Here is a 16,248-nt window from a genome sequence, read left to right as displayed (position 1 = left end):
CCCTAAGGTAAGCTTTATCTATATATTTAGGCTTAGTGATCTTTACCTAATTTTAAAGTATCTGTAGTTACAGAAAAAAAAACCTTTAAAATCACCCTTGAAAGATATGATCACATTTTCTCAGAGATTATAAAGGTCTCGTTTGAGTTCAAAGCTTAGAAAATCATATGTCAATCCCCCAAATGCAAAGGTAAGAACGGATTCACCACCTTGTCCTAATCAAAGAGAAGACCTACTGTAACCAAGCCTGCCTAGCGGTTGACTCCCTAGCACCAACTTTCTAGAAATTATCCAGCATGGCTACTTTTGTGAGCATCTCGGGTGACTGAGTAATGATTTGAGGAGAAACTGAGTGTTGACCGGTTTCAGCAAGGCTGTCAAGTGAGCCTCAGAGTGCCCAAGGAGAGCCTCACACTCTCAGTTCACTCACAAGAAAGAACTGCTGTGGAAGATTTACTAATGAGTGTCTTCTGCATAGAGCTTGGGAGTGGGCTGCATATACACTCTGTGGAGGCTGAAGCCCAGGAGCAACCTGCTCTGCTTCTGTCTGGTAACACCGCCCCCAAGAGATGCAATTATGCTATATGGCTGAGGCTGTTGCACAGAATCCCCTGACCCCAGAAGCCAGCTACTAAAGCAGGCTCAACCACAACAGGGTTCATGAGGTAGCAAGGAGAAAAGAGGACTACATGCTGTCTCCATGTTGGAAGAAATGCTTGCAGTCCAGAGGTAATTGGGGAGGAGGAGCCAGAGACACAAGAAAACAGTCCTACTCAGGAAAATGACACAAGTCCACTCAGGAAAACGCCATATTCAAATGGCAACATGCACTAGGTTAAAGAAGCCATTCGTTCTTCTGTGGTTCTGGGAAGACCATCTACTCCTAAAAACTCTTAGCCTTTTTAGGCAATGATTTATATACTTTTCTATACTAATGACTGATTTTTTTTCCAAAAATATATTGTATAACCAAATGAATAGCAAATAAAATCAGGATGCACCTTTGCACGTGCTGGTGTCAGAAAACAGCACTTAGAAATGCTGTAACAGCTATGCCACCCAAAGCTGCTTCTTTTCGTGGGAGGTTATTTATGATTACAGGCTCTCAAAAGAGCCTGGGTTTTGTTTGATTATGGAGGGACAGTTATGTACTGACCAGCCTGGCCAGGCCAAGCTCGGTTTGAGGATTTGGTAGAGTAGGCCCAGGATAGCTTGATTCCTATGTCTGAATTTCCTAGGTTCTCACCTGAATGCTAGAGATGTTCAGCATCCCTCATTTTTCTACCATGCGTGACCAGAACTGTGATGTCTCTGATCACTGGTGAGCTCTGGGATGCCTGTGCAGCTCATAGTCCTCCAAGTTCTTGCTTTCTCCAAAGTCTAATGGAGTCTTGCTGTGGTGTGGCCTAGTATAATATTGGGATGAGATCCAAAGAGAGCCTAGATCCAAGATCTGTAGACTTCTAGAATTCTTTTTATGCCTCACTTCTCTACAGTGCTGTGCTGAGCAGATTTGAGCCTTCTCCACAGCTTGCATTACATTTTCTGTTCTCTCTGTCCCATGAGACTGCTATTCCTTGTTTGGGTTCTGCCCCATGCTATACTTTATAAAACTCCCCAGGCAAAAAGTCACTTTAATGCTCCCCTTCTCTCCAAGATCATGTCCTTGCATTATATACTCTTCAATGGCTCTAAACAGCTACTCTGTGTATTTTGATAAATTTCAAAGTTCTCTACAGCAAGGGAGTAGGTTTATTTAATACCCTTCACTCTGGTGTTTATACAACCAGAAGCTATATTCTTTTTAAAGGATTGGTTCTTTAATTGGAGTGAATTAACTGTATTTGAGGCATAAGAGAGCTCTAAGCCTTATCTTTTCTAATCTGAGCTATTGCAAGGGAGGATTCTATCATAGAGTTCCCTCTTCTATTTTCTAACAAAGAAGATGAAATACTCTCTAAGATAAAAGCAGAGCCTCTGTTAAACATCTTAATATAGGAAAATAAATGTACCACCCAACCCTTTTCTGGCGATGCACACATAGAAAATGATACTGTATGTGTAACATAGTGCTAGAGGCCAAAGGCTGATGGAAGCCATCACTTGGGGCTGGAGGAAGCGAAGTTCCAGTCACCTGTGACCTTGGCAGGCTTAGGTGATCATTTCCTTACCCTCTCACAGCCTGTTCACAGTACATGGGTCAGGAAATGCTACAGAACTTAACCTTTAGTCTAAGGGCCCTGAGAAATGAAGACAAGAAAACCCAACCTAAATCTCAGTCCCCATAGAACAGTGGTTCTCAACCTTCCTAATGCGGAGACCCTTTAATACAGTTCCTCATTTGTGGTGACCCCCCACCCCCAAGATAAAATTATTTTCATTGCTACTTCCTGACTCTAATTTTGCTACTGTTATGAATTGTGATGTCTTTTCCGATCATCTTAGGTGATCCCTGTGAAGGGTCATCTGATCTCCAAAGGGGTCATGACGCACAGATTGAAAACCACTGCCATAGAGAGACCAGAGCTCCCACATACATAGTCACAGACCAGAAGGAAGAAGGCCTAAGTATTTAAATAGAAGATTATCAAAAGAAAGGCCTCTGTGATAACAACTGCCTTCCCTCTCTTACAAAAGGTGCTTCTTCCTGGAGCCTCTTCAGAGACCAGCATCTAACAGAGGCTGTCCTGTTGGCCCAGCTTCAGGCTCCGTGCTCTTACTGGGCACCTCCTGGGGTTGTCAGGGCTTGGCTCTACAGCTGAAACATAACTGAATGAAAATGAGGACATGGCCATTCCTGGGTATAGTTGAGGAGAAGGATTTATTATAAATACGAGGGAGAAAGCATTCAGAGGCATCTAGAAGGGTCCAGACTGAACTTGGCCAGCAGACTGAACTGGGCTACAAGAGGAGACAGAGAAGGGAGAGCGAGAGAGGAAGAGAAGGGAAGGGGACAAGAGGGGAACCAGGAGCCAAGAGAGCATATAGTCAAAATGATGGAGTTATACAGGAATCAGAAGCTTGGGTTAAGTGAGGTCCAGCCCCTGGGCTGGAAACATTGAAGGATGGGCAGGGTGAGGAGTGCTGGAAAGAGCTACAGGTACTGAGGGACACTTGTCCCAGGCTTCTTTGAGACATGACAATGAACAAATAATATATATTATATTAACTTCATCTGAGGAACATATAATCTTAAGTCTTCTCAAAAAAATATTTATGCTTTAGTCTTTTTTTTCCCTAAATAACCATAAAATACCTTCTCTCTCCATGAGGTTGCTTTGAAAGCCAGAGCTCACATGGAAAGGATATGATATGACAACATCATTCCCATGTCTTTGTAATCTGACTTTAAGCATGGAAAGCAATATAAACTATATGAGAGCATGTGAGTAAGCCATTCACAAAATTAAAAAAAAAATCAGTTAGGGGCACTTTTACATTTCTTTCTGCTCCTTTAAACCAAAGCCACTATTTGAACTTACATAGCAGTAAGTTTTCACAGACCTTCTTCATTTTCTCTTTGCTTGGGAGTTTACACAGAGATGACTGCTCCAAAGCGACTTCCAATGGCATCTGTGCTTCCTTTACAACAAACACCTAAGTGCAGCTTACTTCTCAAGGACACGCATCCTGGTGCCGAGTTTTCATTCTCATTTCTAGTTAGAGAAATGCATGGCCTCTGCACTCAAAAGTACATCTTTCTTCCATTAAAAGGACAGTGGACGTGACAGAAAATCATTTTGCCACATTGATAAAGACAGTGCCTTTCCCATGGCACTTTTCCTTACGTTTTGAGAGATTTTCTTAGCTGCTTCATCATCTTGAGGGCATGAAAAGAGGATGGTAGATTGGAAAGAGGTGTTTATACTCATTGCTCAGGAAAGGGTGGGGAAGGAATGGGATAAAGGGCACAGGAAGGCTCACCCTGGAGGTCAGATCCATCCAGGACAGCTGTGGGAAGGAGCCAGTAGGAAATTCCTGTCTTCTGTTAGCATTCTTCACTGGGATCAATCTGCATTTCTTTTAGGAAGATTTTTTTTCTTCCCCACTTGGAAAGCTTACTTGGTGGCCTAAAATACTGTGCACAGCCTTTTTATCTATACTTAGATGATTTAGCCAGTGCGGTGGGTGAAAATTATAGATCTTAGGCTGAACTCCAGCTCTCTGCTGGGTTGCCCTTTATCCAGAGGATTGTGACAACATCTGCCACTCACCATGAGGGAGAAAGGACACAGAGACAGGGGCAATGTAAGAGATTCGTAACTTTATACTACAAAGGAATTTCAGGAACACTTGGGATAAAACCAAGGCCTTACAACAATTGCAATTGGCCAGAGACTAGAAGAATAGTGTGACTCTGACGCCTATGTAGTCGAACCAGACCCACTTAACAATGTCTTGGAAGAAGCAAAATTTTCAATTTTGCTGACATACAATTTAACATTGTTTTTGTATGTGTAGACGGCCTAACAACTCTCCCACACGTTCATGAATAACTGCTTTGCATTTCATGTGTAGATTTATCATCTATTTTGAATGAAAGTTTGCATAGCATGTTGGGTTTAGATTAAAGTTCATGTTTTACTTATGCCGACACCATTGTTTGAAAATATTTAAAATTTAAAAAGTGTGTGGGGGGCTGGCGAGATGGCTCAGCGGGTAAGAGCACTGACTGTTCTTCCAAAGGTCCTGAGTTCAAATCCCAGCAACCACATGGTGACTCACACCACCCGTAATGAGATCTGATGCCCTCTTCTGGTGTGTCTGAAGTCAGCTACAGTGTACTTAGATATAATAATAAATAAATCTTTTTTAAAAAAAAAATAAAAATAAAAATAAAAAAATAAAAAGTGTGTGTGTGTGTGTGTGTGTGTGTGTGTGTGTATGTACACAGCATGCCACTACACAGATGTGGAAGTCAGAGGACAACTTCAAGAGCTGGTTCTCTGCTTCCACCAGGAGGGTCACCGGGATCAGACTCAGGCTGTTAAAGGCAAGTGCCTTTATCCACTGAGCCACCTTTCTAGACCAAGATTTAAACTCTTAAAAGTATCTTGGCATTTCTGTTGAAAATTAATTAGTTGGATTCTTATGGGTCTACTTCCAGATACTCTTTCAGAGGTCGGCAAATTACAGCCGATGAGCCAAAAGCTAAGAAGAGCTAAGAACAGGTTTTTTTGTTTTTTAATGTGTTTTTCTTTTAAAAGAAGAATACATTTTCAAGGGATGTGAAAATTGCATGATATTCAAATTTAAATGTCCATAAAGTGTTATTGGAACTCAACCAAACAGACTCATTTACCTCTACGGCTGTTTTTCCTCTACAATGTCAGAGTAGCAGTTGCTGAAGAGACTGCATGGCCCACAAAGTCTAAAAATACTTGGTTTCTGGCCTTTTACAGAAGTTTGCCAAGCCCTCGTCTAGGACAGGAGGATCCTTGTAAGAATCCATGCAGAATCCCAGGGGCTCTCTAAATGCCAATATCAGAAATACCAAAAGGGTAGAAGCTTTAAATAGAACCTCGAAAGCCCTGAGGAAAGCAGAAAGGGAATACATTTAATCGCCAGATACTCTCTCCACCTAGGGCTCCAAACATAAAAGTCTTAAGTAAAACTCGCCTTAAAAATGATAAATTTTACTTCACTATACAGTTAACTATAAAATGAGGGAATTGTGAGTGTAAAAGGTATTTATTTTAATGACTTACTTAAATATCTCCATGAGTCATAAACTAAGAAAAAATATTTGTAATATGAAAAAATGACAAGTTAATGGCATGCATATAGAGTATTTTCTAAAAATCAATTGGAAAATGATGCATAAAGATTTCAAGCTCAGTAATAACTTTTAGAGTGCCAAATTAGCAGAGGTTAAAAGATATTAGCAGAGAACAAAAAGAATGGTAATATCCAGGGATGACAAGGATTAGGAAACATTTGCACATACTCCCGTGGGGAGACTAAATTAGCACCATAGCTTCAATGCCTTCAAAATACACTGATGCAGCATTACATTTAGCAATTTATCATGAGGAAATAATAGCTGCGAACGGTTATATAGCAGTTACTATTGGCCAGGCTTTCTAAGTGCTTTGCCTATTGTGTTAGTCTGTTTTGTACTGATATAATAGAATGTCTGACACTGGATAAATGACAAAGAACAGATTTAGTTCTTACAGGCAAGATGGGACACCAAAGACTGAAGGGCTTGCATCTTGCAGTGTTATCCTAGGTTGGAAGATGGAAAGGCAAGAAAGGATGAGCAAGAGAAAGGGCAGGGGGCTGAACTCATCCTTTTATCAGGAATCTACTGGGGCAATAATGAATCCATTTCCACAATAATTGCATTAACATAAGCCTGAAGCAGGGCCCTCATACCCTAATCATTTCTTTTAAGTCCCTTCTCTCATTTATTGCACTGGAAATTAAGTTTTGAATGCAGGAACTTGGAGGGATATATTCAAACCATAGCACTCCTCAGTTTAATTCATTTCTCTTTGCAACACCAGGAGGTTATTATTGCCCATGATTTACAGATGGAGAAACTGAGGCAAGGAGAGATGAGCAGCTTATCCAAGGTTGTATTCATCTTGGAGACCATGGCAGGGATAAGGGCAATAAAATGGCTCCGTGGGCCCAGTGGATCAAAGAACTTGCCCCCAAGCTTGATGACTTGAGTTGGATTCCTGGGACCCACAGGGTAGAAGGAAAGAAATGACTCCCGCAAATTGTCCTCCGACTGCCACACTCACGCTGAGGCAGACCCATGCCTCCCATAGACCAGTAGTAAGTAAATGCAAATTATTTATTTATTTTAATAAATGCAATTTTGAAAATTAAGAAAGTTATGAGAATAATTATAGCTTGGCCGAGACAGATGGCACAGTATTCAAGAGCAGTTCTCACTCTCCCAGGGGACTAGAGTTCAGTTTCCAGCACCAAATCAGGCAGAACACAAATAAGTAACTGTAACTCGCCCTCCAGAAGTTCTAACATCCTTTCTGCCCTCCATGGGTGCGTGTTCATGAACCCACACATAGAGAAATAAAATTTAAAACAGAAATAGACAGCAGAAGTGTTTCATGATGTTACTGCAATTTAAGATTAGCACGTTGGAGTAGGGCAATCAGCTTGAACAAATAATTAGAGGTCTTTTTAGACAGTTTCATATAGCGAAGTAGCAAAGGCACATGAACCTGGGAATTTGTGTAATCCATAAGCTCAGTCACTATAAAAAGAAAGAAACTATATTAAGAGCCATCCCAATTTGGGGTGGCATGGTTTCTTCGCTATAAGTAAATCAAAAGAAGTATCTCCCCCTCCATGCCTTAAATTTTCACCTCATTTAAATTTCTGTCTGGAAGGGTATATACACAAGCACAGTGCAGAAGAGTTTTATGAAATGCATTTAGAGAATCGGGATCCTCTAATCCATCCCAGTACCCTATTCACTTTTAAGAGGAAGAGAGATAGCAACAAGCGACACTCCTTTGGGTTTTTAATGCTCTGAGGGATATATACATTGTGACTTACATCTCAGATAAGGGCATACACAGTCTAACAAGATGGGTCATATGTTAGGAAAAATATTCTATGGTATAAACGAATCATTTGCCGAACACTGATGCTTTTCAAATGTGTGCAAACCCAGATGACTGCAGACCTGCACCTAACTTCCTCGTTCACTCATAAATCATGTCCTTTTAATGGTGCTGCCAGCACGTCATCTTCTTCAGGGTGGCACCTGCTAATTTACTCCTCACCCACAGACCCTCCTTTAATCCTAGCATTTTAGCTCTGCTAAAAGCCTCAGCAATTCTGAGAGAAAGGGTCAAGGCCAGCAATCTATTTAGTTGAGTGGCTTTTTATACCAAACTAAAAAGATCTTTCCTCAGATTCCCGGGACTACTTACATCTGTCAAAGCAACCTTACTTCTTTTAGGAAGCAAGGCGGGCTGAAAACATCTTCCCTGTAGATAGACATTTCAGTTAATTAATGGGCTAATGAAAAGGGATGGAGGAAGGGGAAACTAGGCATTAGGCATTAAAACATTAGAGCATGTCATTGTTGAAGGACTCAGAAAGATCAAGCCCAGAGTCTTTATTGTCATAGTAACAGCAAACAAAGAGCTAAAACCCCCAGACCTAGAATAAAAGAATGCCACCGAAATACACTCTATCTGGGAAGAAAGCAGAAGACAGCAAATGGAGAGTTGCTTGACACACAGAAAGAACTGACATTAGGGAGTGTGGGTGTGGTACAGTTGGTAGAGTGCTGGCCTAATGTTCACAAGGGCCTTGTTTCATCCCCAGTGCCATGTAAAGCAAACCTAATGTTACATACTTATAATCCCAGCATTTGGGAGGTAGTAAAAGGAGCATCAAGGTCAACCTTGCCTACATAATGAGTTTGATGTGAGCCTAGGCTACATGAGACCCTGTCTTAAGAAAATAATATCTCATAACTAGCACTGGATGCTTGATTTGCTAGCCTCGGGTATCTAGTAGGGGCATCGTTACACTGTTACAAGGTAACTCAATTCTCTGTGTGTGTCTCTCTGGGTGTCTCTGTCTCTCTCTCTGTATATCCTTCTATCTGTGTGTTTTAGAAGATTCTATAGTAATGTGTGTATGTGTGTGTGTGTGTGTGTGTGTGTGTGTGTGTGTGTTTTGAAGCTTCTACAGTAATAGGTTTCCATGCCTTTTTTAAAGGCCTTTGGGATTATTTATCCATAGGTGTAGAAGTTAGGCCTGGTTCCTACTTCCAGCTCCAGACTCCCAGAAATAAGACTCAGACTCAAAATATATTTACAAATTTCTTGGCCACATAGCTAGGCTCTTCTCTGGCCAGATCATAACTTAATATAACCCATTTACTCTAGTCTAAATTCTACTATATGACTGGTTACCTGTGCTCAGGTACCATGTGTCCATCCCATCACTTCTTCTTGGGTGAATTTTCCCATGCCCAGTACTATCCCAGAATCCTTTCTGCCTCCTGGATGTCCCATCTCCTATTTCCTGACTAAGCCACAGACCGTTAGACTTATGATTGACAGGTGCCACATCCATACACTACACGAGATATTCTCTCCATCATAAGGGAAAGTGCATACCACAGCCCTCTTCCCAAGGCTTAGAGGCCTTTGTGGAAGAGGGGATGGAAAGAGTGCAAGATCGTGAGGTGGTGGATGGCTGTAAGGAAACAGTATCTTTTGGACACAGCATGTCAGCTGTGCACATGAACTCACAGCAGCAGCAATAGCATGTACAAAACCTGTGCAAGCCCAAGCCAGATCAAACCACAGCAAAGAGGAGTTTCATGCATAATCGCCCCATCCCCCCTAAGCCGTGGGACTACTAGCCATTGTCAACTACTAGAAGAGGGAGAGACAGTTTTCTCTGCCAGTGCAGCTCTTGCTATGCCTCTCTGGTCATATATCCAAGAAGATTTAGGTAGCACAAAATTAGCATTGAGGGATTTTAGAACATGACACAAATGGGAGGGAGGTGAATTACGGAAGGGTTGTTGGAGTAAATATGATTAAAACATGTATTAAACTCTCAAAGAATGAATAAAAATATTTTCTAAATAATTGACATTAGCTCTGAATGGCTCATCCTTTCTTTTTGACTGGCTAGCCGGAGAGTGGTAGATTCTAATATGTCAGAAACATGGCAATATCATGGTAATATTGCTGTTCTGATTAGTAATAATAATACCATTAATTAAAAAGGAAACTCCAGATGCTCCCTCTGGCTATCAAGCAACACTGGTTGCTTCTCAGTGAGTGGATGACAGTTATCCCTGGGACTGGCTGAGCCGCACCTACCACAAACATCTGACAACCCCACAGGAAATCAATTCCATCCAGACTTACCACCCCAACTGACCCCCATATCCCAAGATCATTTGACAGGGAGTCAGAGAAGACATGTCTGTCCCAGTTCTTCTGGTGACTTGTTGGGGAGGTTTTTGAAAGAACCATTTCTAAGCTTTCAGTCTTTGTTCTTCTGTGATCTGGAAAGGCCCCTCATCATCCTATGTGACTCCTGTGCCTGCTGTGAGGATGAGCTTTGGATAGACCCCCGAGGAGAAAAGAATAGGGCCGAGGGGTCTGAACTTTTGCTAATGGCTGCCCAGAATCCTGCACTGAGAGGCTGTGGCCCCCCCAGGCACATCTAGAGAGTACTAAATGTTCTGAGCAAATATTTGCATGAGAAAGAAAGAAAGGAGACGTATTAAAGTAGCAATGAAAGAAGCTTGGTGGGTTAGCATTTAATTCTGACTCAAACTTCACAGTATGCTGAGCTCCAAATATTTGGAACTAGGAAAAAAAACAAACCTCCAAGTTTGGAATGTGTGTTCCCCTTTGTAACGCTATCGCCTAGTATAACTTCTGGTACATCACAAATGTATTTCAGTAAATGAATTAATGAATGAGGGTTGTAAAGGGAAGAAGATAGTGTATAAATTAATTAAATCGGTTAAATTAAATAAAATAAGTACATTAAAATTGCTGCCACTGAGCATCAGAAGATAATCCTTATGATCCAAGGAAGCATTGTATACTTCTGCAGTTAGAAGTGCCAACAACTACTTCCATGGGTCTCCCTTCCTCTTTAGGGTATATCCTGGTTTTCTTCTATGAACATCAGTGATATTTCAACCATCTATCTCTATCCCCTTCCTGTCATCCCCACCACTTTGGTCAACAGCACTGAATTCCTAAATGCCAATTTTGATGTTTTCAAATAGATTTCTAACAATGAAGTGTGCATGGATGGGGACCAGGCTATCCATGCAAGTTGTTTTATGAGCATTGTTTTCAAAGGGGTTCGTAGGAAACACTTCCTCCTAAATTCAGGGAGGGGCAGAGGTATTGGGAACATAATCATTGTTCCAGTAGCGTTTTCTCTACCCTCAGTGGGTGCTTGTCACAGAAAGCACAAGCTCCAGTAGCTATGGAGCCACAAATTTGCTCTCTAAAACCCAGGGCTGGCTGGTGTTGTGGGACATGCCTGTAAACCCAGCACTCTAGAAACAGAAGCAGGCAGGAATCAAGAATTCAAGAGCGGCCTCAACTGCATAGTGAGTTTAAGGCTAGCTGGTGCCACAAGAGACCCTGTCTCTAAATTTAAAAAAAGGAAGCCAGTAGGTGGTGACACAGGCCTTTAACTCTGGCACTCGGGAGGCAGAGGCAGGAGGATCTCTGAGAGTTGGAAGCCAGACTGGTCTTCATAGTATATTCCAGGACAGCCAGGACTGTTACACAGAGAGACCCTGGAGAGAGAGAGAGAGAGACCCTGGAGAGAGAGAGAGAGAGACACACACACACAGAGAGAGAGAGAGAGAGAGAGAGAATATTTTAAAAAAGGAAAAAGAAAAAGAAAACCAGAAACCACGCTCAGAGGCTCTAACCCTTCCTGAACACATTCTGAACATCAATCAGAAAGTGGGATGGAGGCGGCAGAACCACAGACGCAGGAGCTATTTTTAAGGGAATAGAAGAAAAAAAAAACTAAACTAAACACAGGTGTGTTCTGCACAAGTAGAAATGTTCCCAAATCCACAAGCCTTCTTTCTAAATAAACTAAAACCAAACCCAGTTCCACATCTCATCCTAGTATCCAGGGGCACACAAATAGTTCAGAAGGTTTTTGCACTTTATTTCAGGAACCACAGAAGGCTCCCAGACACCCACTAAAGGTGTCTGATTCCTTTTCTAGAAAGCCATGCAAATGACAATCTAGAGCTGAAAAGGAGGCCAGCGCTTGCTCTGTGACTCTTGCCATGGCGGAGAAAGCAGGGCAGGGGAAATCACCTTGGCTGACAAAGGGAACATCCTGGGTATGTGGGGGACAGTGGAGACTTAAATAGCAAATGGAACTGAGATGTCAAGAGTAACACTTCAGATCTTTGACCTCAACTCACACATACAATAAATAGGCACATTAAAATGCATATTTAACCAGTTGTGATGAACCTATTCATTTTATGATAGCTTATAATCATTGAAATGAATTTCTGGGTGACTCATCAACTTAAAAAAGGAGGTAAAAATTTCTCTATAATGTCAGCAGCATTTTTACAGGCACGGAATCCATTTTTTCCCACTTTTAGCAGACAAAAAAAAATTTGTGGTGTATTTTCTTTCTAAATTCTTGCTGAAACCTCCCCACTGTGAATCCTTAACTATTGCAGGGGGGGGGTTAAAACTACCTTTATCTACTTAATGTCACAGTATTCATCCTTAACAGCAAACCCATAGCTCACAGTTCCTTTTGCTGAAGTTTGAGAAGAAAAAGCCAGACTGGAAGTTGGCCATAGCTAAGATTATGATTCCCATAGGCAGATTTACTCCTGTGAGACAGGCCTCATGCCCAGTGTCTTAATGAATGACACTAGGCATGTGACAACAGCTTAAAGGCCATGGCTTAATAGCAGAGGAAACTAAGGCTCAGAGAGGTCAAGTCTCATGCCCAATGAGACATAATCAGAACTTGTGATGCGGGGAGTCAAACCTTGGTTTCTCTGAGCTAGAAGCCTATATGACTCAATACCTTACCATGCACTTTTCAAGGTCGTGATTGGCAGAAATTTTATACTAACAAAAATAACATCAGTATCAGGAGAGGACAGTAAGAGGCCCGTTTTCTCAGAAGATCATATAAAGTAATAATACAAACAAGATGATCAAACCCAAGTGATCTTGGCTAATCAGCAAGCTCATAATGTACTTCATTAGGGTGAGTTAAGACTGTCTCTGATATAAGCTATGGAGAAGGCAACACACAAGCACACACATATCCAAACACACACTAAAGAAAAACAATTAAGTGGGTAGTCAGGGGCCTTCTCTACAGGAATGGACATGCCCAAGGTCAGTCGCATGAGGACACAAGAGTAAGATAGGAACAAATGGTACCAAAAGTTAATGTGCCAAAGCCTAGTGTCTGAGGGAAGAAGTGTCATGTCCCCAGACTGGATTTTTTTTATCATAAAAGAGAGAAAACCATTGAAGACTTTGGTTGGTCCAGAGGTCACAAATGAAGCCCTGTTATGGAGTGTCAAAAAGAAAGTGTTGGGATGCTAAGGATGGGTGATGGAGCTGGAAAAAGCATCCCTCTATTCTTTACCATCTCCGGGCATTTCTCAGGAGCTGAGGAAGAAGCTCAGGTTGTTTATCAGGCCAATAAAGCAAGCCCGGGTTCACTTGCATACTCAGGAAGTCGAGTCAGAAGAGAGCCTGGAGTACAAATGTGTAAAAGAGGAGCTGACAGCATCACATTGTATTAACAAACCACTTCCAAGTGCATTAACCTTTGAAACCAGAGAAACAGGGTACAGCCCTCAGAGGGCACAGTCACCTGTCCATGGTTACCTACTAAAAGACTGGAGCTGGTAGTGGTTCCTATTCAGACCAAGCTCTCCCTTACCCAAATCAGATTCCTTTTATGAGACTGAATTATAGGCTGAACCATTCAGGACAGAATGTACGCCAGTGGTGAGGCTTAGAGGTTAGAACCTTAAAGTGAAAATCGCTATCTTCAGGTAAAAGAGAAACCAAGGTGGTGTTCCCTTTTCCCAAACTATCATACATGTTATTAACACACTGGGTTTTCAATTAAGAGGCTTCCCCTCCCTCTAAAACCAAGACAGAAATGTAAACAGCGAGTCCATTCCCTACTGCTCTATTCCTTTCCCTGCATGACTAAAACCAATTATCAGTGCTAATTATTAAAGTATTTGCATTATGCTTCACACCCAGTTAAAAACTTGCTTATCCCATTTGTTTGGTTACAGGACTGATTAAAAATAGGAAATGCACTATGTAGAAGAGAACCGCCTCCTTTGGGGATGGGGGTGGTGGTGGTGGTGGCAAGAACTGGGAACTGCCTCTTGCAGAGAGGAGCAAGGACAGCATTGTTCCCCTCCTCCTCTTTCCTCCTGCCACATTCAGCATCCACAGACTTACACTGAACTAAGTTAGGGAGAGGCTAGCTCACAGGTTAAAAAGATAGATGAGTACTTAGAAGTGGGGGATAACGTATTATTCCAGAAAGGTGTTTGCCTAGCTGTGTTGTTCTGCATATGACATACAGACTACATTGTCCATGAGAGGGGTCAATGATCTCCCTAAATTACAAACAAACAAACAATCAAAACAACAACCAAAAAAACCCCAATAATCACTAGATGGTTTAAAAGCTTCTAAAGAGCTGGAACTCTGGAGTGCTTCTTTCATGGGCATCTACGGGTAGCAACAGGCGACACCACAGCAGTCTCCCTCCCCCTCTTCCTAACATCCACAGGGCCATTCCTGATTCCAATTCTCTGTTCCCTTCCCAGCCCCCTACATCATGCATCCTTTAGACTGACAATGCTTCCCCATCCCATAGCCCAGGTAACTGTGGCAATTTCTAAGTCATTCTGGTGTGTAGAGAATAACTAATATGTCTCCAGCTATTCACCTGGATTAAAAAACAAACAAACAAACAAACAAACAAACAAACAAACAAAAAAACAAAACTACTTTCTACATCTTCAAGACTGCCTGGCTTCTCATTGTACTCAACCATCATAAAATCCCTGTACTTCAGAGAAAAGCACTGTTTGTTCTAAGAACCACTTGACTAATATGACTTTTAGCTACCAGTGTGGTAAGTAGCACTGCATGAAAGGAAACACAGTGTGTGGTCAAGCCCTTAGCAAACTGCTTTGCTTCTCACAGATTTTAACCACTCTCTGGGTTTTTACAAGAATCTAGCTGAAATGATAATAAAAATCATCCAACCTTTATACTCCAAACAAGACAAGCAAAATTCTCCCAGGCACTCTGTCTGTCTTTGATCTGAATAGCAAACATTCTTTACGGGTTTGCTGCTTGTGAGGCATGACCAGCCTTTTAAGAGCCCCTCCTTGAGTCCCTGATGACACAGGCCATTCAGTCTGACCACTGGAGAAGGCAGAACCCATCATTAAGTAGGCTGCCTTCTGGGTCATTCCTTCCAGGATAGACTCTTCTTCAGGGTCATGTAGCTGGCCCTGAGTGAGGTACACAGAGATCTATTGGATTCTCAAGTAGGTTGATTTGTCAGGACTGCACCCGAATAAAAAGAAAGATGCAAACATTTCCCACAAGTTCAAGACCATAAAACTGAGTGTTAAAAGGTCTAAAACAATCAAGGCACGATAGCCATGTCTGTGATCTTTACACTTGGGAGGCTAAAGCAAAAAGATGGTAAGTTCAAAACCAGCTTGGGCTATATAACAAGATGCTTTCTCAAAACAAAAGAAAATGGCTAAAATCAAAGCTTACAGTATATACACACTCCAAAACACTTGACAGTTTAGAAGGTGAGAGAAAAATCTTTGTTTACCTTATTGATGAGAGTCACTATATCTCCTTCCTTGATTGTCAATTCATCATCATTCTGTGCCTCATATGGAAATATTACTTTGCAGTAATCCTTGGCTGTAAGAAGAACAGAAAATACAACCTTTAAGGTGTTACATCTAATGAGCTGACCCAGTTGAAGGTACTCCCTGCCACATTAACCTCAAGAAAAAGGTATACTCAACAGAAAGTTAAGTCCCACCGAAAGGGACTTCAGAGCACTTATGGTGGGCTCATGCATATTTATCTCTGCATTTACCCTCACGAATAATAGAACACCATACATGCCTTGGGAATATTTGCTTTTCTCAGATAGAAAGGCAAAAGATTTTTCTTTATCTTGAGAAGGGAAATGTGAACTATCTGATATTTTCTGAAGATATATGCGTGGGCCAACCTGAATTTTTTTTCTCATTGCTTTGTTGCACGTATTACAAAATCAGAAAGGGGGCCTTTGTATCTGCTATAAAGTCAACACAGCAAATAAAACAGTGAGGAATTAACCTTTTACACCATGTATTAAGAGATAAATACCCATGCATTTGCATATAAAAATGTCAACCACAGGCAGCCAACAAATACTACCAAAACATTTTTTCTATTATTCTTTTCTCCATTCCTTCCAGTTCCTTCCCTACCTCCCCTCTCCCCCAGATCAACTCTTCCTACATTTCCTTTCAAATAAAAGAACAGGCTTCCCAGGGATATCGCCAAACATGGCATAACAAAAAACAATAAGACTAGGCACTTACCCTCATATCAAAGGTGAATGAGGCAACCCAGTAAGAGGAAAAGGGTCTCAATACCAGGCAAACGAGTCAGAGACATTCCTCCCCCTCCCCCACAC

General features: G+C 41.6%; 1 protein-coding gene across 8 annotated transcripts in view; it reads right to left on the bottom strand.

The window, feature by feature from the left end:
- The window catches only part of Sh3kbp1 (SH3 domain containing kinase binding protein 1), a 341,291-nt gene that overhangs the window by 77,377 nt on the left and 247,666 nt on the right, over positions 1–16,248 (bottom strand). For all 8 annotated transcript variants that reach the window (XM_021188708.2, XM_029534111.1, XM_029534114.1 and 5 more), the window contains one exon: positions 15,385–15,479. In XM_021188708.2, the coding sequence (XP_021044367.1) occupies positions 15,385–15,479 (95 nt within the window). The remainder of the gene's footprint in view (positions 1–15,384; positions 15,480–16,248) is intronic.

The sequence above is a fragment of the Mus pahari genome, chromosome X, assembly GCF_900095145.1.
Source record: "Mus pahari chromosome X, PAHARI_EIJ_v1.1, whole genome shotgun sequence".
Lineage (NCBI taxonomy): Eukaryota > Metazoa > Chordata > Mammalia > Rodentia > Muridae > Mus > Mus pahari.
Note: the sequence above shows the minus strand (reverse complement) of the source record. Positions and strands in the feature narration are given on the sequence as shown.